Raw genomic sequence first — 26,836 nt, 5'->3', positions numbered from 1 at the left:
AATAGTCCACTTATTTTGGTGTTTGCCTTACATATTTCACACTTGTTTTAGTTTTAGAACACTTTTATCTTAAAGAACCAGCTGATTAGAAAGATGAAACCAGTGTCACTTATGAATCTACTCTTGCTTTTGTTTTTCTTGAAGAAAATCGTCACACAAGACATATTGTTTTATAACGTTACTATATTTTAGGGTGACTCAGAATCAAGTTGGACAGCACTTTACCTTTGTACTGACAGACATTGAAAGTAAGCAGAGATTTGGATTCTGCAGACTCACATCAGGAGGCACAGTTTGTTTATGCATTCTTAGGTGAGTATTTGTAGTTTAAATAATGGATGCAAAATGGGTAACTGTATCTCTCTTTTGTGCTTTGTTATGCTTGGAATGAAAAAAAAACTTTTCTTTAAATCCAGGTAAGTTGAAAATAATTTTCCTGACTTTTTGTATACAGAATCAGTTAAGTTTAAAGATTTACCATTAACATAGTGGAACTTTTCTTGAAAGAATCAATGTTTTTAAGATTAGTTTTTATAGAATTATTTTTGGAAACTAAATATAAAAAGATGGATTCAAATAAGATATTAGTTTCACCTATTAAATGGAATGCAAAAAAAAAAAATCAGCTAAATTAAGGTATGCCTTTTTCTGTCACTGAACAAGAACTTAAATTTTTAAGTGAACTGCTGCTTTAAGACAGAGGCTGCAAATTGATGATACTGGTAGAAGTGTTTAGAGGTTTTCGTTTGGCTGCTGGGTGTTTTAAACTTTTTAAAGGATGTTAACCTTATGAATTTTTAGGAAGTTTTGTATATAGTCCATATTTCAAATTACTTTGGAAAAGTGAGGATATCTGCTAATTCTGATCCTGCACTCTGCTATGGCAACCATAAGCTGCAAATAGCAGATTTTTAGTTGTGTCATGAGCTTGCTAGTTTCCACAGGTCCTACCTGTCCTGCTTAATTGCGTACTTTGTCTGCCTTGATTCAGTAGGTAGTTGACAGTATGTCTCTTGCTTGTGGATTTGGGATCTGAGTTGCTGGCTGTTAGGAAGAAAGGGTTCTAAAGGTTAGCATCCTTGTAATATGTCCTGATGAATCAGAAATCCAGATGTAGTCTGTAAAAATAGGAATCTATGCTATTATTATGATATGGATATTGGCCAAGCTAGATTTCTTAAAAATGCTTATAGGAAAAGAAAATACAATTTATGAATTATCATATTACAAGAAAACTTTGGTATAAAATCAGTCTTCCTGTTCATTTGCTATTAATATTTATCTACATTTATATCACTCATGGATAAGTCATTAATTTACTTAGAACATTCCTTAGAGCTGGAGAGTTATTTCAGTCTTTATTAAAAATTAAGTGCTTAACTGCTATATAAGTAATAGAATTGTAACTGTGCCCCCATTCTCTCTTTAGCACAACTTTTTCATCTGTGTAGCAATTGTACTTAAAACTTAACACTTTATCCAAAAGAATGTCATGCTTGAAACTGTAGGTTAATTTTTTGAACTTAGAGCAGGTTAGCTGAGCAGTGGGAGTGGAGATGACACGGGGCAGTGGTGGGGAGAGTTCCTTTTACCATTATTTCATCTGAAAGTTCAAAAGCTACAGTTTAAAGGGGAGCATAACTTTATGCACTGTGCCCGAGATGGATTTGCCCAAATGGAAAGACCAAAGCTATGATTTCTTATTTTTCTCAATGAAGTTTTGAAACTTTTCATTAAAAAAATTCAGATTTACAGAAAAGTTTTAATGGTAGTGATCTTTTATAAAAACATTACCTAGATTCATCAGTTGTTAGCATGCACTTCTCTTTCTCCCCACTCTCCTGTTCTCCCCCACTCTCCCTTTCGCTCTCAATACACACACATGTACACCCACACCCACACAACACACACACCCACACCCCACACACAACCTCCCTACGCACACACACACCACACACATACACACACACACACACACACACCATTATTGATTTTGTGCACTCATTTGAGAGTACATTATAAACATCATTTTCAGGTAAGATTTGAGTCTGATTTTGTAGCTTACCTTACTGCCTCCAGACTGACCTCCTGATATTTATAACTTAAAAGTCTGAGCCTTTTGTTTTGAACTCTTAAAATACTTTGAATACATTGAACTTATTAATTATTCACAAATAATTATTGAATGTTTAGAATAGTTTCTATAAATTTCTGCTTAAATTAAGAATTTAAAATTCTAGGAATTTCTGTTTAAATTAAGGGAAGCCATCATTACTTGAAAATATTTATACAAAATGTGAAATATAACTGTGAAATGACTGAAAGATTAATACAGTGTTCATATTGACAGTTCAATTGTTATTAATTTATAGGAAACAAAATCTAAAGCAAATACAATAATCAAATTATTTTTATCTGTGATTCTAAACTTGTATCTATAGAAGAACACCTGAATGTTTTGGTATCCTCTTTGAAGTAGGAATAGTTTTTACCTGCAGAAAATATGATTATATTATATAAACATAATGAAAACCAAAAGTAAAAAATTATGTATACCAGTAAGGAGACCATTTTACAATAAGCATTATTTAAAATATCTTTTATTTAAAATATTTTTTTCTCTTATATTTATTTTGTCATTTGACAGTGCTTTTGGTAGATAAGAAATAGGAGGTGTCAAAGCTTTATGAAAAAATCATAGAGGAAAATCTTAAATTTAGAAAAATCATAGAGGAAAATATTAAATCTTAAATTTAGAAAAAATCTTATTTTCCTAATAAATTAGAAAAACATTGCCATTTTAAGATTTTAATGGTACATCTCAGTATTTTCCCTGAAAGTATGTGAAGGGATTCTTTGAGAAGAGCTGATTAAGAGAATAACCAGTAAATTAGATAACTATTTAATTTTAATAGTTAATGGAGGAATCAGTTATCATGGAATTCAGCATCTTATTCTAAAAATTGGAAAATTATAGTTAGGTAAATGTCTGTTTGTAAGCTATAATCAGTGTGTCTCCTGGAAAGGAATTTTGACTGATTTCTGTAAGTGCAATACTAACTGGAATTATGGTGCTTTTGGTCCCAGTTTAGCCACCTGGTTTAATGGTCCTTCACCACTTTTAACTTTCTAATTGTTGAAAGGATGGATAAAACTCTAAATGTTAACTAGAAGAAAAAAATTACTGTGGCAGTGAGAGCCTACCTGGAATCCCTAACATATTTGTGTATTTGAGCACATAATAATGAAAATGCTTGTATGGTGACAAGTATAATAAGAAAATTTAAAATGCAAATAATAAACTAGTGGAAATATATTTACAACCACTATAAGAAAGGGCTAATAGCCAAAACACATAATAAGCCCTACAAGTTAATAAGAAAAATAACCTGATAGAAAAATAAGTAAAGCATCTGATAACTTACTTACAGAGGAAACATAAATAACATATGTAGCTATGAATGATGCTTAGCCTTATTGAGGGTAAGAAATGAGCCCATTAAGATTGTCAGAATTGAAAAAAATTTTAAATAAGCATGAGAGAAAACACACTTCATGTGCTGTTTGAAGTATTATAAAATGGTATAAGCTTTTGAAGGAAAATTTAATAATGTCTATTAGAATAATATCTCATATTTATTCACTCAGTAATTTCATTTCTAGGAATTTAAATCCCAGGATTATTTCTAACAGTGAGCAGAAAAGTGTGAACAAAGGTATTTATTACAACATGATTTATAGGATGCAAAAATGCTAATTAGCTAGATTTAGTCATTCCGCAGTGTATATATAATTGAAAACATAATATTTTCAAGTATACACAATAATTACATAAAATTTTATCTGTCAATTTAAAGAAATAATAAAAAATAAATTTAAGCTGGGTGCAGTGGCTCACGCCTGTAATCCCAGCACTTTGGGAGGCCGAGGTGGGTGGATCATGATGTCAAGAGATGGAGACCATCCTGGCCAACATGGTGAAATCCTGTCTCTACTAAAAATACAAAAATTAGCTGAGCATGGTGGCTCACGCCTTTAATCCCAGCTACTCAGGAGGCTGAGGTAGGAGAATCACTTGAACCCAGGAGGCGGAGGTTACAGTGAGCCAAGATTGCACCACTGCACGTCAGCCTGGCAACAGAGCGAAACTCCATCTCAAAAATAAAAATAAAATAAAAGTAATGACAACATGAATGCCTCTCAATAGGAATTGATTAGGTATATTATGGTACATTTTCAAACCTCCTCTCTGTCCCACAACCCCTTCCTTTCTCTCCCACCAGAATGTTATCTCCATGAGGGCAGGGATTTTTCTTTTGTTTACTTACATATTCCCAGTGTCTACAATAGTACCTAGCACATAATTTTTAATAGATTTAATAGATAATTATTGAATAAGTAAATGGATGATTAATACAATTTTTTTTTGCTATTAGAAAAAATCTACACACATATGCACCCTGACTTAGAGAAATGTTTATAATCTATTGTAACATGAAAAATTTCAAAGTAATGTTTATAGGATGTTCTTATGTTTGTAGAGAACAAGTTACACATGTATATAAATATATATGTATTTTTAAGAAATAGCTAACACATAAATATTTAGAGGTTAATATATGAGTGTATGTACTTAGAAAAAAGTCTAAAAGGATATACCCTCTATTATTTTTTACTTTTTATGCTTCAGCATTTATCTACTTCTTACATAAGCAAAAATCATTTCAATTTTTTCCTTCTCTAAAACTTTGAGATGTTATTATATAGATAATAAACTATAAATATGGAACTATAGGTACTATATTAAAAATTAGTAGGATTTTTTTTTTTTTTTTTTTTTTGAGAAGGCTTTTTACTCTTTGTTGCTGAGGCTGCAGTGCCATGATATGATCTTGGCTCATCACAATCTCCTCCTCCTGGGTTCAAGCGATTCTCCTGCCTCAGCTGAGCTGGAATTACAGGCATGCCCCACCACGCCCGACTAATTTTGTATTTTTAGTAGAGATGGGGTTTCTCCATGTTGGTCAGGCTGGTCTTGAGCTCCCCACCTCAGGTGATCCACCTGCCTCAGCCTCCCAAAGTACTGGGATTACAGGCGAGAGCCACCGCACCCAACCAGCTAGATCATTTTTTGCAGGTAAAATATGCGTGTGTTTTCAGGATGGGAAATTATCTTATTAGTATGATTTAGTATAGGTACTCTATACCAGTCAGGTGATCATGGTGATTTAGCAAATTAAGAATGGGAATGGGACAGTTTTATTCTGTGTCCTTGAAAATTGGAATTTAAAGAAAAAAAATATTGCTGACGGGGTGGCTTTACAATCTTCCAGCCAGATATTGTTTTTTTTTTTGTAATTTCAACACAAAATGAGCCAGATAGGGATGATTTGTAAGATGGTTGGAGAAATTCTGTTACATTTAAAATTTATTTTTTTCTCCTCCTCTAACAGTAGTTATTTAATTTTACTGTACCCTTAAGATGTGGTTGAAAAAAGTCTTATTTTTGTTTGTTTGTTTTGTGTTTGTTTTTTTGAGGTGGAGTCTTGCCTGTCGCCTGGGCTGGAGTGCAGTAGTGCAATCTTGGCTCACTGCAGCCTCCACCTCCCAGGTTCCAGAGCTTCTCCTACCTCATCCTCCTGAGTAGCTAGGACTACAGGTGCATACCACTGCACCCAGCTAATTTTTATATTTTTAGTAGAGACAGGGTTTCACCATCATGTTGGCCGGGATGATCTTGAACTCCTGACCTCACGATCCACCCATCTCAGCCTCTCAAAGTGCTGAGATTACAGGCATGAGCCACTGTGCCTGGCCTAGTTTCTCTTATTTCACTATGAAACCAAGACTTAGAGTAACTAATAATTTTAGGAGGAAAAGGAAGGTAGGATTATCTAATGAACTATTCATACAGTGGTTTAGGGTAGTCAGGTCTCTTAATTTACAAGCCAGCTTCCTTTATAACAGACTGTGCTGCTTCCAGAAGTATATGAGAGAAGATCAACTATGCTTGTTTTCTGAGTTATTTATGGGTAGCTGGCCAAGGCCTTATTGTTTGCAGTTAGTTTTGTAGGAGTGACCTGGCATTTAGAATTCATGTACTTAATAGGGTCAAAATTTATTGAGAAGTATGACAAAATACTTGCATAAGCAAGATATAGGCATATGCTTTTACTCATATTTTCTGATAACAAAAATAACTTATTTTGCTATAGAAAAATTGGAGGATCCAGAGAAGTTTAAAAGATAAAATAAAAATCACTTATATTTGTGAACACATAATCATTGCTTATGTTTTGGTATTCAGTTCTAGTTTTATTTTTAAAAGATTTGCTAAGATACATTTACGAATTTTTCTGTAGAATGTCAAAGTAAATGATTAACTGTAGTCTTTATTCACAGTTTGTAAAATAAATGAATGCAGCTAAAGCAGTTCATCAATGGCTTTCATTTTATCCTCCTTAAGTACCTAGAATTTTTACACATACAATCTGACAATTGTTCATTTCTGTTTTTTCTTTGCTTAAAAGTTGAGATTTCACACAAAAATATATCCCTTCTAATTATAGGTTATGTTTAATCACTTTCTTGTATCTTTACCTGAAATGTGTCATGACTTTTGGATATTAAAAATTTTTAAAACCTTCTCCTTGAAGCTGTCTTTTGTGCCCAGTTGGTGCCTTTATATTGAAGCATACTCCATTTGTAGGTATTCTATCGTGAGATAATAATGGCTTTATTATCCAGAGTTCATTGTCAGTAGCAAAGGAATTAAGATTCTTGGATAGAAATTAATTGATGTTTTTCCTATGGTCTTTCCAATATCCTAAACACTAATTTTTTTTTCTATTGTGATAAAATATACTTCATAAAAATCTTCTCATTTGTGAGTTATTTTCTATTGTTTGAATTTGTCTTTTTATCTAAAAATTGTAAAAGAAAAACATGTATGAATGTCTTTTGAGTTTTTATTGATGTTAAGCAGTTTAAAATATTTTAGGTCATTATAAAAGCGTAGACATAATTAAAATGCTATACATTTAAGAAGCTTTAAGATATTTTAGCAAAGTAAAATAAAACAGTGTAAATTGATAGAATATTTTTGTTAGAAATAGCATAAAATAATTTTGTTTGGATTTCCTGACTAGCAGAGACTCTTTTAGGTTAAAGCTGTTGATCCTAATGATACCAAGTGGCAATTAATTAACAGCAACATCATTTAGTGTTTGTTTACCATAGCCAAGTGGTCTGCTTAGTGATGTATATACATTATTAAAATGAAAATCAAACCAAAAGCCATTCTAGTCCTTAGAGTTCTAAGCTAGAAAAGTTGTATATAAGGCTTTAAAGCCCCTTTTATCTACTCCAGGATGATGCTATTATAGGACTTGAAATTACCGTAATCTAGATTTACCTCAGAGTTCCAATTGAGAAAATGACACATCATGCTATATAAACCATGTGTCCGTTTTCTCCTGGATTTATGCCATTACAAGATTTGAAAGTTAGTATATTTCTTTGATTTCTATTTATTTTGTTCACCTTTTAGAAAAAATATTAGAATTTAGGCCTATTTAATATAAAAGTTGATATTTAATTTTGAGCACCGTTCTATTCTTTAGTTCTTTCTATGACATGTCTATTATAGTTTTAACAAGATTTCATAAATGTCCTGAGATATTACTAATTTAAATCTGTCAGTTGTTTATATTTAGAATAGTTTCATATGCTGGCAAAAATACAAGAAATAACTTTTTTACCTAATTTGATTAATAATTTTACAACTATAAAATTGTCGCCAAGGGTTCAAAATTAAATACTCCAATAAGCAAGACAGATTTATGTTTAGGGCCTTTGTAGTTCCCCTTCCCCCCTTTAACTCATGCCAAACTTGAAGCTTTCACACTCTTCCTTTGGGCAAATCCCTTAGAAGCAGAATGTTTCAATTTTACACATTTTGTGTCAATTTTCCAGACAGAAAAACAGCCTCTAGACATTAGACGTTTTCCTACGGAAAGGCAGTTTCCTTAGTTTTATTTGATTACTCTAAGTTAGGTTCCTGCTGATCACTTAGACTTTAGTGGTTACCTGACTGTTTGACAAAAAACATTTCCTTTCCATTATTTAACCTTTGACTTTTGAATGTAAACGTTTTATCAGCTCTATGGTGGAAGTAGAAGTGTGGGGGAAGTCTTCTTTCTACCACAAAATGGATTCATGACTTTATGTATCTCTCTCTCTTTTGCCTTATGTCTTTACAGAAAATTAAGGAAGTGATCTGACAATTAAATTTTAACTCATCTCCTGTACTTTGTTTTAAAATAATTGCTTATAATGTTTTACATTTATATATGTTGGCAAGACTAGGAGAGTCACAGTTATTCTTTGTTTAAAGAAGTTACATGTTTAGTTTTTAAAATTCAAGTAAAACATCTTATTCATTTATTACAATATGCTGAGTAATTTTTTAACTTCCTAGGATTTTTGTGGTCTGTTGTAAGAAAACAGATTTTGACTGTCTTTGGGACTATAAAGTTTAGTGAAAACCATTTTAACATTTTACCTTATTGATAATCAGTTTAAAATTAGTTGCTTTGAACATATATTGTTTGAAAATTACCTAAGCAACCTCAAAATAAAGACATGAAAATAACATTTCCTATCCTAGCCACATAAGCTTGTATAATTTACAGTATTTCGTGTGTGTGTGTGTGTGTGTGTGTGTGTGTGTGTGTGTGTTTCAAAAGTTTTGGACATTTTTTTTTTAAAAAGGATGTTTTTTGCAATATATTTAGACTTAAAGTCTACAAAGAGTTTAGTTCAAATTGGAATTACTGGACTACTTTGTGTACTCTGGATCATTTTCTTGTCAGATAAGAAAGTGGGTAGTAAGTAGGATTTCCTGTTGAGAAGTTGATTCTTATCGGAGTTGTGAATTCAGTTTCCTATGTGGACCAGGTAGGGGACTCAAATGAGAGAAACCTGTTAAGTGCCTAACAATAGGGAGCTGGGCTAAGTATGGTGATCTGAATAGTACATACCATATTCAAAGACAGAAGCCATAACTCAGCTCTAGGCATTTGTTGCACAGTGAAATATGTGTGGCCAATGCTACCAGTTCTTTTGATTTTTTGAGAGGAACAAGAAGTCCAGATTTTTACAGTGAATTATCTCAGATTTGGAAGTTGGCAACTTACTTAATTAAACAACACAGTATTGACCAAACAAAATATGCCCTTGGGCTAGATGCAGCCTGCAAATAGTCAGTTTGCACTCTCTGTTGTAGATGTTGTTTATTTACATCAGAAAATCTCCTCGCTTTCTTGATTATTTCTAGGAGTGTGGCTGTGTTATAGAGTAGTTCCACTTTTATCTGTGATGTTTTTATTAAAAAATATGAATGATATGTACTCTTTAAAAGGAGAAAGTTATCACTGAGAGCCAGTACATGTTTACAAAGAGAGCATCGTTTATAACTAGGCTTGGTTTATTACGGTCATAGTACCTGCTGATCTATAAGGGAGTGCTGTAGTTGAAATTTGAGTCCCTTCTAATATTTCACAGACAAATTGGGTATAGAGAAAAGTGTTGGTTAGATGATACAATTGTATCTTTTGATTAGGTTAAAATCTCATAGAGTATTGATAAATTGTGTTATTTTGGGAGGCATCTTGAACACGTTTGCTGGCCATATCCTTTTCAAAATTTTTATCCACAGTGATGAACACAGAAGCAATGCCAAATTTAAAATTGGAAGGATTTAACAAAATGTGAATTAAAAGAATCACGTTAAATAGATCTCTATTTGTTGGAAAATTTGCCCACATGAACAAACTGTAATTTAAAAGTCATAAAGGTAGTGCTCTGAATGTTAAATAAACATGAATTTTGGAAGATAGAATTTGCTTCAGTGCATAGAACTTATAGGTAGGCTAATTTAAGATTACAACAGAATGATTTTTGTCTCCGTTTAGTTAGCTGCCTGAAATGCCTGGTCATTGAACATGTTTATTCAGAGGTGCACTGTATAGAAATACATGCCAGCATAGGGTGATAGGCTATCTGTGGTAGACCCCTGAGCATATATTATTCAGTCAGGTTGATTAGGGTTCTAATCCCAAGATTGCCATTCAATAGCTTTGTGACGCTAGATAAGTTGCTTTATCTTAGTTTAGTCAAGTATGTATCAAAGCATTAGTGTAAGAATTAAACAAGATAATACATGTAAGTACCTAGCACACTGTCATTCAAATTGTTACTGCTTAAGTAACTTTACTTCCTGCACTTCCAATTTTTTAACACATAAATTCTATGATTCTTAGATTCTGTTCTCAGCCCCCAGATGGACATATAACTAACTAGTGAGTTATACTCTCCAAATAAATAATAAAGCATTTTGGGGCCTTAGAGATGACTATGAGAAATATCCCATAAGGGTAAACCTTAGTTCTAAATAGTATTAGTTTAATTTATAGATTAAGTCATAGCCTGGTAGCAGGATGAAATTCAATAAAGCTTATTATTCTTGGACATGTGAAAAACAGTAATAATTATGTAGATACCAAAATGTCTAGCACTGTTTAAATTTTTTAAAGTAACCTGAATATATTAATCAATTATTTATTCAAAGACAAGGAAATAATCTTACAGATAAATGATGTTTATTTGTATAAATTAGCTTCTTAATGAAAAATTTGGTTCTGATATGCCTTTGCAATTTGAAAGGAAATTGAAAGGGGAAGATAACCAGTGAAAAACAGTAATATAAACTTTAGAAAGCCAGAACATTGAAATAAATGTTAAGGATTTTGGTCCGGAAAGAAAAACATTATCTTATTTTCTAATAACATAATTATTGTATACATACACACATGTGCATGCGCGCGCGTGCTCTCTCTCTCTCTCTCTCTCTCTCTCTCTCTCTCTCTCACACACACACACACACACGCACACACACGTATGTATTTTGGTTTTATAGTAGACCAGGAAAGAAAAATTGTTACCAAAGGTTTCACTTTATTTGAATAAGGTGAAATGACAATGTAACCATTAATAGGTAGGCATGCAGCCACCAACAACCGATACATTTTGCTTTATCTAAAGCTCCTTGAGAGTTAGAATAGAAACAGACCAGCACCTTTCTTTGAATAGATTAGGTCTCATCTGAATTTTTAGGTTTGGACTACATGACACATTGAAATTGTCTGGAAATAGCAATTTCTTCAGGCTATTAAAAATTGAAATTTGAGTTTGAAATGACTACAAATGAAATAAATTATGCTCTAAACTAAAGATTATGTGTCTTGTTAGAAGATTTGCCATGAATATTGTTTCTTTGAGTTATAGTGAATGCAGAAACTATGATGTGCTGATTTGTATTATATTTAGTTAGTAATATAACAGTATTAGTAATTTGTGAGGTTTTTGGTTTTTTTGTAAGTAGAGGATAAATGTAGTAGAATAGCCTTATCTAAGAACTAGGGCTTCAAGAGTTGAATAATTTAAATAGAAAAATTGAGATTACCAATAGTAATTTCTAACTTTTCAATTCCCCAAAACGATCACCGATATGTCTCATACCTATCCAGATTTTTCCAGGCTTCCATGCAAAGTTGCAGTGTGTTTATTGTAAGCAGCCTGTTCTGGCATCTCCCTCCTAGCGCCTTCATTACTGTTTCAGTCTGGACCGGTTGCTCTAGAGGCCTTTGCACAACTCTTATCCTAGGACTTCACTTCTTCCATGATCTTAGTTTTCTTGCCTCCTACATCCATGTGTTCCTTTTTTTTTTCATCTCCTTAATTTTGTTTTAGCCATCCTTTAGGATGTCATAGGAGGTGAAGTTTTGAGTCCTTACCTGACTGAAAATGCTATTAATCTGTCCTCACACTTTGATTGTTTGTCTAGACACAGAAGTCTTGAGTGCAAAGAATTTAACCTCTGTATTTTGAAGGCGTTATCTTCTGACTTCCAGCTTTGCTGTTCAGAAGTTCGATGACATTTTTAAACTTGATCCCTTTGTTTGTTGCTTGTTTTTTGTCTCTTTGGAAAATTTTAGGCACTCTTCTATCCCTTGTTTTGGAATTTTACAGTGATACTCTGGTTTGGCACATTTTTTATGCTGTTCATTCACTTACTCTTTCAGTCTAGAGACTCATGTCTGAAGTTCTGGGAAAATTTCCAGTAATTCTTTAAAATGAAACTTTTATTCATTTATTTCCTCTATTTTTTCTTTATGGAATGACTATAGCTTTATGATAGTTGACATTGATGGCTTAATAGTTTAATATTTTTTCTCGTATTACTTGTTTATATTCTAGTTTCTGGGGGATTTTTCTGGAGTTATCATCTAAATTTTCCATTAACTTTAGTTTTTTTTTAGCCTTTAGAATTTCTTAAAGCTCTTTTTTCCTGTCTGAAATTTTCTTTTTTGACTTTTTTAAAAAGTTGAGTTTTGTTTAATAGCTTCCTGCTCATAATTCAGCTACTAAACTTCAACTTGAGTTTTGGAGTTCTCTTCAGCTGTTTGTACTGTCTATATTTACTTGTAGTTCCTTTTATGTTGTTGAATATAAACATGATTTTATATTTGTATTTCCTCAAATATCTGGTGGTTGGCTGTTAATTTATATTCAAAAGGAAGGTATTAAACTGAATTGGAAACATTGCATGTATAGTGTTGGGTTTCATTCCAAGAAAATAGGACTTCAGGGGTTTTTTTCTTCTGAGATTTTGTTAAATCAATCCTTCAGAACTCTGTGCAGAGAACATCTGCTGGTCCTTGTCCTTTCTAATGGCATTTGGGTTTTGCTTTCCTCTCTCTTGCTGTTACCTCCCTGTTTACCATATTTACAAAGTCATCCACCTGCATTGCTATTTTTTCCCTCATTTTGCTTGTGTTCATTAATTTATACCCTTTTTATTCATGTATTGTCATTTTTATGTTATTTCCAGAGGACACAGAGATATATGCACACAGCCAATATGTTCGATTTAACCAGAAGTTGGGTAGATATTTTAAAATATCATAGGAATTTTCATATTATTAGTTAGTATTTGTAATTATCATTTTAAATAACTCTATAATATTCTGCTGAGTAAAGATAATGTAGTTTACCTAACTTCTTTTATTACTGCTTTCAGTTTCTGATTCGAAAGGCATCATTCATAGTCACTAACAAATCAGACATTATATGAAAAAAATCTTGTTAGAATGCTGTTTTTTATGTTCTACTTATTGATTTTAAAATTTTATGTTTTGTGCATATACTCTTAATCTGTGTACAATTATGTAGTAAAAGCAACAACAATATTTTCTCTTTAAAAGTAGCATGTTGAACTAATGCTTTGAAGAAAAGTAATGAGTATTTGTTAATTGATAATTAACAACAGTGTATTTTGTGATTTCCTCTTTTCTACATGAAAAATGTATAGTTAACCATTAAAATCTTCAGACATTTTAAAATATACTAATATTTTAATTTTTAAGAAGGAATATAGATTTTGTTTTATTTGATTTTTAGATTTAGTATTTAGCTATCATAAAGATTATACTTTTATCTAGCACAACAAATTAAAATAAATTTTGAATTATATTTGGTATTGATATGTAAGTCATTTGCAATTTTTAAAATTTTTAGATAGTCTTTCTGATATTTGTGTTGAGTTATTTTGAAATTTGCCATCATTCTTAAACATCTTTTCTGAAGAATTTATTAAAAACATATCTGTTGTATTATATACTCCAGTAACATTTTAAAAGGAATTTTGAAATCTGTTGTTTTAAAAGCTTTTTAAAATTAGTTTTTATATGATTTTTTTACAATGGTTAATTTTTATTTTATGCATGCTTTTATTGAATACCATGAAAATAATTTTAGATATTGTTGATATAAAATAGAAGTATGTAATGGACAACTTTTTAAATAGAACTCTAGATTCTGATTTGTTTTATGAAAACTTATAATAAATAATATGTAAAACTTCACTGAAGAGGTAAAGAAAATGGATATAGTTCTTTTTTGACTTCCAGGATTAATATGTTTGAATTAAAATAAATTGTTTATATTGTCTGCTTGTTTTGAATTTTATGTCTATACATTTTTAAATAATTCTTTTGCAGTTACCTTCCCTGGTTTGAAGTGTATTACAAGCTTCTAAATACTCTTGCAGATTACTTGGCTAAGGAACTGGTAAGCTATTTTTTCCCCATATTTTAATTGTGATAAAATAGCATAACATAAAACTTAACATATTAACCATTTTTAAGTGTATAGTTTTGTGGCATTAAGTACATTAATGTTGGTCTGCAACCATCAATACCATACATCTTTTTTTACCTTGCCAGTCTAAAACTCTGTCTATACCCATTAAACAATATCTACCATTTCTCCCAACCCTCACCATCCCTGGCAACCACCATAGTATCATGTGTATGAATCTGACTACTCTATGTATCTCATGTAATTGGACTCACAAAGTGTTTGTCCTTATTTGCTAAGTGACTGGCTTATTTCATTTAGCGTAATGTCTTCAAGATTCATCCATGTTGTTGCATGTGTCAGAATTTAAGACTGTATATGAATACACCACAGTTTTTCATTCTTTTATCTATCAATAGACACTGGGGGTGCTTCCTCTGCTTTTTGGGTATTGTGAATAATGCAGCTATGAAGACGTTTGTCCAAATAATGTTCCAGCCTTTGGGTTCAATCCTTTTGAGTATATACCTAAAAGTGGAATTACTGGGTAGTATGGTTATTCTGTGTTTCATTTTTTGAGGAATCATGAGAGCATTTTCCACAGTGGCAATACTGTTTTGCATTTCCTTCAGTAACTTACAAGGGTTCCATTTCCCTCACAATCTTGCCAATACTTGTTCTTTTCTTTTCTTTTTTGGATAATGTGTGTGCAAAGTGTTCTGTCATTGGAATTTTAATTTGCGTTTCCTTAATGAATAGTGCTATTGGATATTTACTTTCCATTTGTATGTCTTCTTTAGAAAAGGTCTTTAGTTGTGCAGACAGAAAATTACAACCCAGTGTAAATGCTCTGGGAACACAGCAAGCATCACCTAATTCAACCTGGAGAGTCAGGAAAAGTCTCTAGAGAAGTATTTGTTAGAACTCTTCTATCTCTGTGTCTCTAATAGCAAATAGGTATTGAGTCAAAAGTTGTAGAAGGCATGTTCATGTCCTTTGATCATTTTTAAATCTTGTTGTGTTTTTTGTTGTTGAATTGTAGGAGTTCTTCATATATTCAAATATTCATTTCTTATTAGATGATTTGTAAGTATTCTATTCCAATGCATGGTTTGCCTGCCTTTTTACTCATTTGATAGTATTGTTTGATGCACAAAAGTTTTTAATTTTAATAAAGTTCAATTTATCTATTTCTTCTTTTGTTACCTGTGCTTTTGGTATCATATCCAAGAAATCTTACCAAATCCAATGTTTTAAAGTTTTCTTGAAAGAATTTTATAGTTTTAGCTCTCAATAAAAGTCTTTATGCTTTTTTTTTTCCTTAAAAATAGAAACAAAAGCTGAAGTTTGCTTTTGAATGAACAAACTTCTCTCAGATAATAATTTTTAATTTTTTTCCCTTAATTATTCTTTCATTTTTTTAAATTGTTTTGGAGACAGGGTCTTGTTCTGTTGCCCAGAGCTGGAGTGCAGTTTTATGATCATCACTCACTGCAGCCTCAACCTCCTAGACTCAAGTAATCTGCTCACCTCAGTCTCTCAGGTAGCTGGAACTATGGGCATGTGCCACCACAACTAGCTAATTTTGAAATTTTTTGCACAGACAGAATCTCACTGTGCTGCCTAGGCCGGACTCAAATTCTTGGCCTCACAGGATCTTCCTGCCTGTGCCTCACATCTACCAAGCCTGGCCATACTTTGAGGTTTTTAGCAAGAGCTAATTTACTAAGATATTAGCTATGCTATTTGACACAGCTCAATTGAAATAAAATGCATCTTAAAAATTCTTTATAATGGCTATTGTCTATTAATTTTCTCACTTAGGGTATACTTTCTATTCTCTAGTTAGCTGTTTAAATTCTTATTTGGTCCCTCTCACTCTTGACATTGTGTTTTTCTTGGCTGCCCTGACATTGTCTCTTCTTTGTTTTACTTATGAACTCAGCTTCTTTCTGGGCCTTTTTCCTCCATCGACACCTAATATTTTGGTGTTACTTATGTTATATTCTTGGTTCTCTTTTTTCTAGATACTATTTATGGGCATTTCAGACACACTCTTTGTCTACATACCACTCTTTTCATGGTGAACCTTTTGGAAACTGATTATTCCACTGCTTATAATCTCTCCACCGTCTCCTCTTTTTCGTAGAATAAAATTTAAACTGTGAGCAGCATGATGTTTAACTTTATGGTCTGGCTTCTGACCTTCTCTCTGGATTAATCTGCTTCCACTCATCTGCTGCACATAATGTACTATCTAATTATTTTGAGCCACTTAAATTTCCCAGAACATATCTCTACACAGTTGTCTATCAAGATTACAGACCACTCACTAATTATTAATGGTAGAACATTTATCTTTTAAGAGTTAGTGTACTCTTTCGAAACAAACTTAATTTCAGCACAAATACTTCTCTAGAGACTTTTCCTGACTTTCCAGGTTGAGTTAGGTGATGCATTCTGTGGGTTCCTAGAGCATTTACACTGGGTTGGATGTAATTCTGTGTCTGCACATCTAAAGTAATAATTGACAGTTGGAAATCTTCTATCACTGTGTCTTCCATAGCAAAAGGTATTGTGTCAAAAGGTGCAGAATAAGTAAAAATACATTAGAAAGTTTCTAATATTCAGTTTTTAGATCTCCATTTTATAGTAGAAGAAACTAATATCCAGATATTGTGACCTTTTGTTCACAAAATTCTGTATGCCAGTGTTTTAAAGGCAATCATAGTCAAAATTGTTGATGGAATTTTTTTAAATGGGATATTGTAAGACAGAATGTCATTTTTCTTACCCTGATTTTTTCCATAGGAAAAGCTTATTTTCAGCTTTTCAGTATACAATCATTTATTTCTTTACATGTTTTAAAAGTTCTGTTGACTGAATTTGGAGCAAAGTATCCTCCTGGGCATAGTATTTTGAAGGTTTTTTTTGTTTGTTTTAGACAGAATCTTGCTCTGTTGCCCAAGCTGGAGTGCAGTGGCACGATCTCTACTCATTGCAACCTCCACTTCCCGGGTTCAAGTGATTTTCCCGAGTAGCTGGGATTATAGGCATGCACCACCATGCCTGGCTAAATTTTTTTTTTTTTTTTTTGTATTTTTAGTAGACATGGGGTTTCACCATATTGATCAGGCTGGTCTCAAACTCCTGACCTTGTGAACTGCCCACCTCAGCCTCCCAAAGTGTTGGGATTATAGGCGTGAGCCACCATACCCAGCCTGTATTCTGAGTTTTCATTTAATTTTTAAAAATTATATTGTCTTGGTAATACAGTTCAGTTAAAATAGTATAGACATTTCTGTCTGCCCAGTTTGGTGAAACAAGTAGTATGCTAACATGGATAGACTATATTTGAAAATAAGCTTGTAAGAATAAAAATTAATGATTTTGATAAACCAGCTGAAATCTTTCATTTGCCTTAAGTGGTGGTGGTCTCAAGTACAAGTGAGTGTCGTCACCTTATAATTAAAATGTTTATGAATGTTCCTAGGTAACTTAATGTAGTATTGGTAGTACAAATATAACTGGACTTTTGGCAGTGTGGTTTGATTGAATCCTAAATCCTGGATTTTAGTTCTTTTTTCTTTCTCTCTTTCTTTTCTTTTTAATGAGATTGAGTCTTGCTCTGTGGCTCACTGCAACCTCCGCCTCCCCAGTTCAAGTGATTCTTCTTCCTCAGTCTCCTGAGTAGCTGGGACTACAGGTGTGTGCCACCATGCCTGGCTAATTTTCGTATTTTTGGTACAAACAGGGTTTCACCATATTGGCTACGCTGGTCTCTAACTCCTGACCTCGTGATCCACCTCGGCCACCCCAGTTGCTGGGATTACAGTCATGAGCCACCATACCAGGCCTAAGTTGTATTTTTTATTTATTTATGTATTTTTTTTTTTTTTAAACAGAGTCTTGCTTTGTTGTCGAGGCTGGTGTGCAGTGGCATGATCTTAGCTCACTACAGGTGTGTATCACCACACCCAGCTAATTTTTGTATTTTTAGTAGAGATGGGGTCACCACGTTGGCCAAGCTGGTCTTGAACTCCCTTGTGACTTTGATTAAAGTACAGTGTCTATAAGTCAGATAACTAGTTCTGTCACTTGGAAAGTAAGAGAGGTATTATTTATATAAATAGAATTTCAAGGTGTTGTTAATAAATTAAGGTACTCTTTACTCTTCTAGTGAACAATTTTCTAATTTGTCAACCAAATTTATTATAATACAATTGCAAGTTTTAATGTTTGTCAAAAATCTAGTTGTTCATGTGTATGTGTTTGTGCATGTCAGTATTTTTCTCTATATATTTGATAGCTTAATTCTTTGAAATATATATTAACATCATTTTACAGTTGAATAATTTTATGTTGAAGCTATAAGTCATCACTTGCCTAAGAAAATAACGGGAAATACAGCTATGTATTTTTTGCAATGAAAAGTCAAAATCAGAATTCTGGTTAAATTATTCATGATAATCTCTTATTCTTTGTTTTTGTGAATGTACATGTGGAATTCACATTAATTATATTAGTTGTCTAAATTTTGGATACTTTTTCTGTATTTTGTAAATTTTAGTAACTGTTACTGATAAATTATTACTATTTCCATATTGTATATCATTTTATCTTTCCTGAAACCATCAGTAATACTGGAATACATAAAAGAAAATAGCTATAAACAAATTCATATAATTTTGGCTTTCTGAGAAGAGGAAATGGGGAGGCTCCATTTGTGTTCCTTATTTGAGGAAGAAGTATTATAAGTTTATAGCATTAGTTAAACTAGAAGTAGATTTGTAATTGTAGTACTTTTTTATGTTCATTTCTAATTCAGTGTGATAGGTTATTTAAATAACTTTTACAATTCAAGTTACCCTTATCTGATCAATGGAAGACAGTGCAAAGGATTTTTAAAAGGTAGTCTAAAAATTTTTCTACCTGTAGGAATTTTGTATAAACAGAGTATCAATATGATCCACAATTTTCCATGTTACACTTCATTGTTTAAAAGTTTAAGAGGTAAATTGTTTATCTTGTAGTCCTTCCAAAATGTAATTCTAAAACATAACTGTATGAGTCTCTTATACAAAGGGGATTGGTATCATCTGCAGTATTCTCTGGTACACTTCATTGTATAAATGGTCAAGAAATATATTGTTTATGGTCTTTTTAGGTCATTCTGAAGAGTATTTTAAATAACTAGTTTTAAATGAATACTTTTGAAAGTAGTTACAGAGATCTGATTTATTAAATTTTGGTATAAGTGGATAGACCAAGGCATAAGAAATATCATGAGAAGTCTATGTCTCATATCCAAACTTAATAAAATTGCCAACTCCTCTGAACAATTGCTTTTTCATTTGATTTATTTCCTCCAACATGAAAATAGAGAATAAAGATAATATGTTTATAAAAATTATTGTATATTTATTACTAAATTTGTAGCATGTGATATGGAAAAATTGAGGTTGCACATCAAGGCACTGTATTATTATACAAATTCTATGAAGTAGATTTGTTGTATGTTTTATTTAATCCCATTTATTGTGGGTCAAGTAGTGATCAGTAGCAATGTAGAAAGAAATATTTAGCAATTATTTCTTTCTACATTGCATTTTTAGTATAATAATCTTATTTAAATTGTTTCTATTCCTTAAAAATTGGTTTAGGATTTTAAAATGAAAATGAAAAATGAGAGTACTCTATGATCTGATAAAAAGTTATTTCACTGTTTTTATTCAATCCCATTGTTCTTATTGGATTTAATGATTTAGATAATTTCCATTTATGATATTTGTATAATATGTAATAACTTTCAAATACACATTTTTACTAAGTAGAAGTATTGACATTATTCTTCTGGATAAAGAGATTTAAATATGTTTTCATATTTACTAGACTCAAATATTTTAATTTCAGTTATTTCAAATGTTTTTGTTGAAAACATTTATATAAAATATGTCTAATATGAAAAGCCACAGTGGACTGTTTTATTAAGTAGTTTTAATTGACGTTGCTTGGTATATGTCTTATTTATAAAATGTGCATTTTCTTTTCCCTAGGAAAATGATTTGAATGAAACTCTCAAATCACTGTATAACCACCCAGTACCAAAGGCAAATACTCCTGTCAACTTGAGTGTGGTAAGTATTCAATCAGTAATTGTTTTTTGGAGTCATAGCTATGTCTCAGTTTTGTTACAAACACATGAACCTTCAGGTAATTATTTGCCAAGTCATCTCTGCTTCCAGGAAAAACTTCATTGCTAGTACTAATGTAACAGTGTAACATGCTGTAACAATCATAACTCTATATATCAGATGTGTATTTTTATAACTTTGTTGAATTATTGAATTAAAAAAATTATCATAAACTAAAAGAAACCAAATCTGTGAGGATATTTTGGTTGTAAGATACATTGATTTTTAGGAGAAATCTGTGCGTAATAAAGGAATACACACACATGCTTAATAACCCTCCTAAAATGAAGACAATACTCAGAACAAAAATGACATATAACATATAACTATATGATAAAAATTCTGGGTGAATAGTTTTGTCTTCTTTCTTATACATCAATATATCTTTTCATATAATCACAAAATACTAGAAATATGATTGAATTGCTGTTTGTCAAAACAGCAAGCCTACGATGGGATAGATTATTGTACTATTGAAACTTTTAATGAACTGTGCCATCTATATCTAAAAACACTCGTGTTTTGGGAATTTTTGTAAATGTTCAAAGTTCAAGATTATAAAATATGGCTACTTTTATTTTCTTCATGAATTTGGCATACTGGATAGACTATTAAAATTTATGTTTACTTTCTTCTAAAATAATAAACTTTACCTAATAAAGAAGAAAAATATAATGTTGCAAGAGAAAATGAGAGAAAAGGTAACTCAAAATATATATAATAACAGGTTTTTTGTGTTTTTGTGAGATAGGGAAGTTGTTACATTTTCTTTGATAATAATTTTCTTTTTTAAAATTATTCAACTCAAAATATATATAATAGGTCTTTTGTGTTTTTGTGAGATAGGGAAGTTGTTATTATATTTTATTTGGTAATAATTTTCTTCTTTTTTAAAAATTAATTAATCAATTTTTAATTTTTCCCTTAAGTTATTGGGATACTGGTGGTATTTGGTTACATGAATAAGTTTTTTAGTGGTGATTTGTGATATTTTGGTGTACCCATCACCAGAGCAGTATACACTGCACCATATATATAGTATTTTATCACCCCCTCCCACTCTTCCCCCCAAATCCCGAAAGTCCATTGTGTCATTCTTAGGCCTTTATTTCTTCATACCTTAGCTGCCACAGATCAGTGAGAACATATGATGTTTAGTTTTCCACTCCTGAATTACTTTACTTAGAATAATAGTCTCCAATCTCATCCAGGTTGCTGCAAATGCTGTTAATTCATTCCTTTTTACAGCTGAGTAGTATTTCATCATATATGTATATACCACAGTTTCTTTATCTGCTTGTTGACTGCCAGGCATTTGGGTTGGTTCCACAATTTTCCAATTGTGAATTATGCTGCTATAAACGTGTGTGCAAGTATCTTTTTCGTATAATGACGTTTTTCCTCTTGATAGATACTCAGTACTGGGATTGCTACCATCAAATGGTAGTTCTACTTTCAGTTCGTTAAGGAATCTCCACACTGTTTTCCATAGTGGCTGTACTAGTTTACATTCCCACCAGTGATGTAAAGATATGGAAGTGTTTTCTGATTGCAACATCCACGCCAACATCTAATATTGGGGTGGATGCAGTGATCAGTTGATCAGTTTAACAGTTGTTTAGTAGATGTGTGAGGATCATATTTTGGGATAACTACATGTATAAGAAGATTTAAACATTGAAAAATTATGTTTTATTTCTGTTTATTAAATAATATGGTGGCTGATGTTTAACAAAAGTATTTTGATTTTTTTCATTATGGCCATCTTTGCAAAAATAAGGTGGTATTTCATTGTGGTTTTGATTTGCATTTCCTTGATTCATTAGCGATGTTGAGCATTTTTTCATGTTTGTCGGCTATTTGTATATCTTCTTTTGAGAATTGTCTATTCATGTCCTTAGCTCACTTTTTGATGGGATTTTTTTTTTCTTATTGATTTGTTTGAGTTCATTGTAGATTCTGGATAGTAGTTTTTTTGTTAGATGTATAGACTGTGGAGATTTTCTCCCACTCTGAGTTGTTTGTTTACTCTGCTGACTATACCTTTTTCCATGCAAAAGCTCTTCAGTTTAATTAAGTCTCAACTATTTATCTTTGTTTTTATTGCTTTTGGTTTCTTGGTCATGAAATCCCTGCCTAAGCCAATGTCTAGAAGAGTTTTTCCAATGTTGTCTTCTAGAATTGTTATAGTTTCTTATCGTAGATTTAAGTTCTTAATCCATCTTGCATTGATTTTTATATAAGGTGAGAGATGAGGATCCAAAATTCATTTTCCTATATGTGGCTAGCCAATTATCTCCTGAAAAGGGTGTCATTTCTCCACCTTATGTTTTTGTTTGCTTTGTTGAAGATCAGTTGGCTGTAAGTATCTGGGTTTATTTCTTCATTCTCTATTCTGTTCTGTTGGTCCATGCGTCTTGCCCAGATTTCATCCTGTGATTTCACATAAGAGTAATGTTCTCTTACGTTATTCCATTCTTTAACCACTACTGTTAGTAGTAGACTAAGGTGGTTAGCATCGTAGTTCTGGTGCTTAGTACTTCAAAGAGTTCTTAGTCTAGAGTCTCTCCTTCCAGTCCTTTCTACAAAAGACTGTCAGGGTAGACTTACTTAAACTATATAAAGTCCCAGCTGAAAACTTTTTGTTTCCCCATTTTCTATAGAATTTGTTCAAACTTTGGCTAGACTTTCAGGACCATCCATTTCTTAGATTCAGTTGAATTTTTTTTTTTCCTCCTCTATTCTGGTCACATAGTTTTGTTGAGCTTCTTGAATGAGCATCATTACTTTAGGACAAAAGTCACTTTGTTGATTATGTATTGTTAGTCTAGAACTTACTCTTCACTTTTGTGAAACCTCTTGTCATACAACTTAATGCAGTGTTTTTCTTTCCTGTGATCTCTGCTGCTTTATGTCTGCATCTTCTTTTGTTGCACACTGCCAAAGTGGAAAGGTTTAATAGTCATTTGGAGACTGGGTGGTAAAAAGCTAAGGATAACCTGGAATTTTTAACCCAAATTTGGGAGTCAACAGTAGACATAGTTGTAGCTGTTTAAAGGATAAAATATAGAAGAGCATAGAGCAGAGGCTAAGTTCTAATTGCCCAAATAGGCTATAGGGAAAAAGAAAGGAGATCCTGTGAAAGAATTGGGGGAAAGAGCAGTTAAAGAGTAACTTAGACTTACAGGTCATTGAAGCCAAAAATGTGCAAGGTTTATGGTTAGTGGAAATGCAATAGAAAGGCCAAGGGAAAGGTCAAGGATAATAAAGAAGAGCCTGGGATTTTCCAAATAAAGGTCATTTATCTTTGAAAGTGTTATATTTATAAGGTGATTCTGGCACTGTCAAAGAGTTCAGGAAAATTGAGGTGCTAAGACAATGGAGGTGGCATTGAGAAATACAAATATGCTCTCCTTAAATTTGAGTATCATATTTGCTCAGGGGTAAATAAATATCTTAGCAAAATACATCTCCAAAATTTCAGGTATTGAAACACTTCATCTTTATTGATAAGAACCATAAATTAAAGATTTCTAGGTCTTTTTCACTTAGGATTAGAAGATTTTGGTTTAAGTCACAGTCAGTAAATGTGTAATGTTAGTCAAGAAAGTTAACCTCTTTAGATGATCCTTTTTTTTCCATTTGAGAAATTGAGCATGTCAACTTTTGAGAAAGTTGTTTTAGTAATCAACTTTCTCAAATCAAATAAATAAAGTGATATATCTGGATCTACCATGAAGAGCTATTCAGGTGTTAGGTGGTGGTAAATTGAAGTTTCATCTCATATGGAGAAAATGTTTTCTTCTGAAATAGCTGCATTGTAGCTGAAATAATCTTGTCAAAGGAATTTCATTGACTATGTTCTATTCCTATTTATATAGGAATTTGACTGACTATCGTCTATTCCTTAATAGTTATTCCCATAATTAAGAATTCTTTTTTTTTTGTTTGTTTGAGACGGAGTTTTGTTCTTGTTACCCAGGCTGGAGTGCAATGGTGCGATCTCGGCTCACCGCAACCTCAGCCTCCTGGGTTCAGGCAATTCTCCTGCCTCAGCCTCCTGAGTAGCTGGGATTACAGGCACGTGCCACCATGCCCAGCTAATTTTTTGTATTTTTAGTAGAGACGGGGTTTCACCATGTTGACCAGGATGGTCTTGATCTCTTGACCTCGTGATCCACCCGCCTCAGCCTCCCAAAGTGCTGGGATTACAGGCTTGAGCCACCATAAGAATTCTTATATGCACTTGAATTAATAGTCTATGATAGTTTTTCAAGTCTTGTACCTATTTTAAAGTTAAAATATCGTGGCTCACGCCTGTAATCCCAGCACTTTGGGAGGCCAAGGCGGGTGGATCACGAGGTCAAAAGATCGAGACCATCCTGGTCAACATGGTGAAACCCCGTCTCTACTAAATATACAAAAAATTAGCTGGGCACGGTGGCATGTGCCTGTAATCCCAGCTACTCAGGAGGCTGAGGCAGGAGAATTGCCTGAACCCAGGAGGCGGAGGTTGCGGTGAGCCGAGATCGCACCATTGCACTCCAGCCTGGGTAACAAGAGCACAACTCCATCTCAAAAAAATAAATAAATAAAATAAATAAAGTTATAATATCTTTTTTTTTTTTTTTTTTTGAGACGGAGTTTCACTTTTGCTGCCCAGGCTGGAAAGCAATGTAGTGATCTCAGCTCACTGCAACCTCCGCCTCTTGGTTTCAAGCGATTCTCCTGCCTCAGTCTTTCAAGTAGCTGGGATTACAGGCGCCTGCCACCACACCTGGCTAGTTTTGTATTTTTAGTAGAGATGAGGTTTCACTGTGTTGGTCAAACTGGTCTTGAACTCCTGACCTTAGGCAATCCTCCCGCCTTGGCCTCCCAAAGTGCTGGGATTACAGGCATGAGCCACTGTGCCTGGCTAAGTCATAATATCTTAAGTGTTGATAAAATCAGCTGTTACATTTGTTTACCATGAATAGTTAATTGTATTTGATTTCAGTAACAGACTCCTAATGTAATGTATCTGGTGTAATGCTGTTAAATAAGTGGCAAATTTGGGACTAGGACACTTATCTTCAGCTACTAGAAGAGATTTTAGTTTTATGCTGACAGATTAAAATTGATGATTATGGAAGTTTTTGTTCCTGTACAAGTGGATAATGGCCACTAGAAATCACATATTTTTATAAAAAGTTAATGTCTAGTGAAAATACTTTTTTTGGAATATTTCAAAATCATTAAATATCCACAGCATTCTCTAGTAATATGAAAATACTTTCATTAGGATTTTTCTAGCATAAAATTAGCAAATCAGCATTTAAAATAATATTTATAATTACTTTTATTCAAGTATTTTTTAGTGGCTAATGTGGCTACATGGGTTTTGTCTTAATTACACAGCGAATTGTTGTGTAAGCTTCTCCCATGAAAGTAAAATATTCATTTTTTTCTCTCATGTGTTATAAGAACCAAGAGATATTTATTGCCTGTGAGCAATTTCTGAAAGATCAGCCCTCTCTAGTACCGGTGAGTTAAAAGGACGTTGGCTTCTAAAAATCGCTATTAAATAGGAAAAATAATCATTTATTTCACTATGCCTTTAAGATTCACTCCAGCTCTTTGGGAAATGGTAAATTTGATTTCTTTAAGAAAATTAATCATTGGAATATATAATATTTTCTGTTTATACTATCTTGTAAAGCATAGTTTTATAAAATACAGTACTATTAAAAACCATTGCAAATAAAACTAGCTTATAGAGACCAAAATCTATGCATATTCTCCATTTTCAGTAGTAGTAATTTTGAAGTATATTCACAGCATGAGATTTGTCACATTTTTTGGCTCCAAGATCACAGAAGATCTTGTGATTTTTCTCCTATTGTTCTTCCATCCTGGAAAATTATACATTATGACTGTGTTAACTAGCCTTGTTCTGACGAGTTCAACTATGCTCAAGTATTGGCTAGAGTGTTTCTTTTCTAATTGTTAATAATATGATAGTATTAAATATGTCCTTATGTGATTAAGATATTTAAATAATTTTGAAGATTAATATGAACAGAAAATAAAACATTTTTTGGTGATTAAGTTGCACGTTGATTCTGGGTGGTAAATTTGGGAATATTGTTGGTAACATGACAGCATATGTACACAATATACTCTTTTAAGTATTGTGATGAACTCTTGTACTTCTTTGAACATTAGAAAAGCTAATTGTTTGGCGGATGTGTGAAGATCATATTTTGGGATCACTACATGTTTAAGCAGTTTTAAACATTGAAAAATTATATTTTATTGCTATTTGCTAAATATTAGGGTGGCTGATGTTTACAAAAAAAGATTGGTTGTTACTTACCATAGAAACTTAGGAATCTTAATAGATGTTGATATATTTGGTTAGCAAGCTTTAATTTTTCCAATCTATGTCAACTAAATGTGTTTTA

General features: G+C 32.4%; 1 protein-coding gene across 15 annotated transcripts in view; it reads left to right on the top strand.

Moving 5' to 3' along the window:
* The window catches only part of DENND1B (DENN domain containing 1B), a 269,554-nt gene that overhangs the window by 104,037 nt on the left and 138,681 nt on the right, over nucleotides 1-26,836 (top strand). For 9 of the 15 annotated variants that reach the window (XM_078356772.1, XM_054248143.2, XM_078356766.1 and 6 more), the window contains exons 5-7: nucleotides 193-312; nucleotides 14,121-14,190; nucleotides 20,256-20,336. In XM_078356772.1, coding sequence (XP_078212898.1) covers nucleotides 193-312; nucleotides 14,121-14,190; nucleotides 20,256-20,336 — 271 coding nt within the window. Of the gene's footprint in view, nucleotides 1-192; nucleotides 313-14,120; nucleotides 14,191-20,255; nucleotides 20,337-25,856; nucleotides 25,917-26,836 lie in introns of all 15 variants that reach the window. The other 6 variants (XM_078356770.1, XM_054248142.2, XM_078356764.1 and 3 more) reach the window with 1 other exon arrangement.

The sequence above is a fragment of the Callithrix jacchus genome, chromosome 19 (assembly GCF_049354715.1).
Source record: "Callithrix jacchus isolate 240 chromosome 19, calJac240_pri, whole genome shotgun sequence".
NCBI classification, from domain to species: domain Eukaryota; kingdom Metazoa; phylum Chordata; class Mammalia; order Primates; family Cebidae; genus Callithrix; species Callithrix jacchus.
This window is presented reverse-complemented; position numbering and strand designations above follow the sequence as displayed.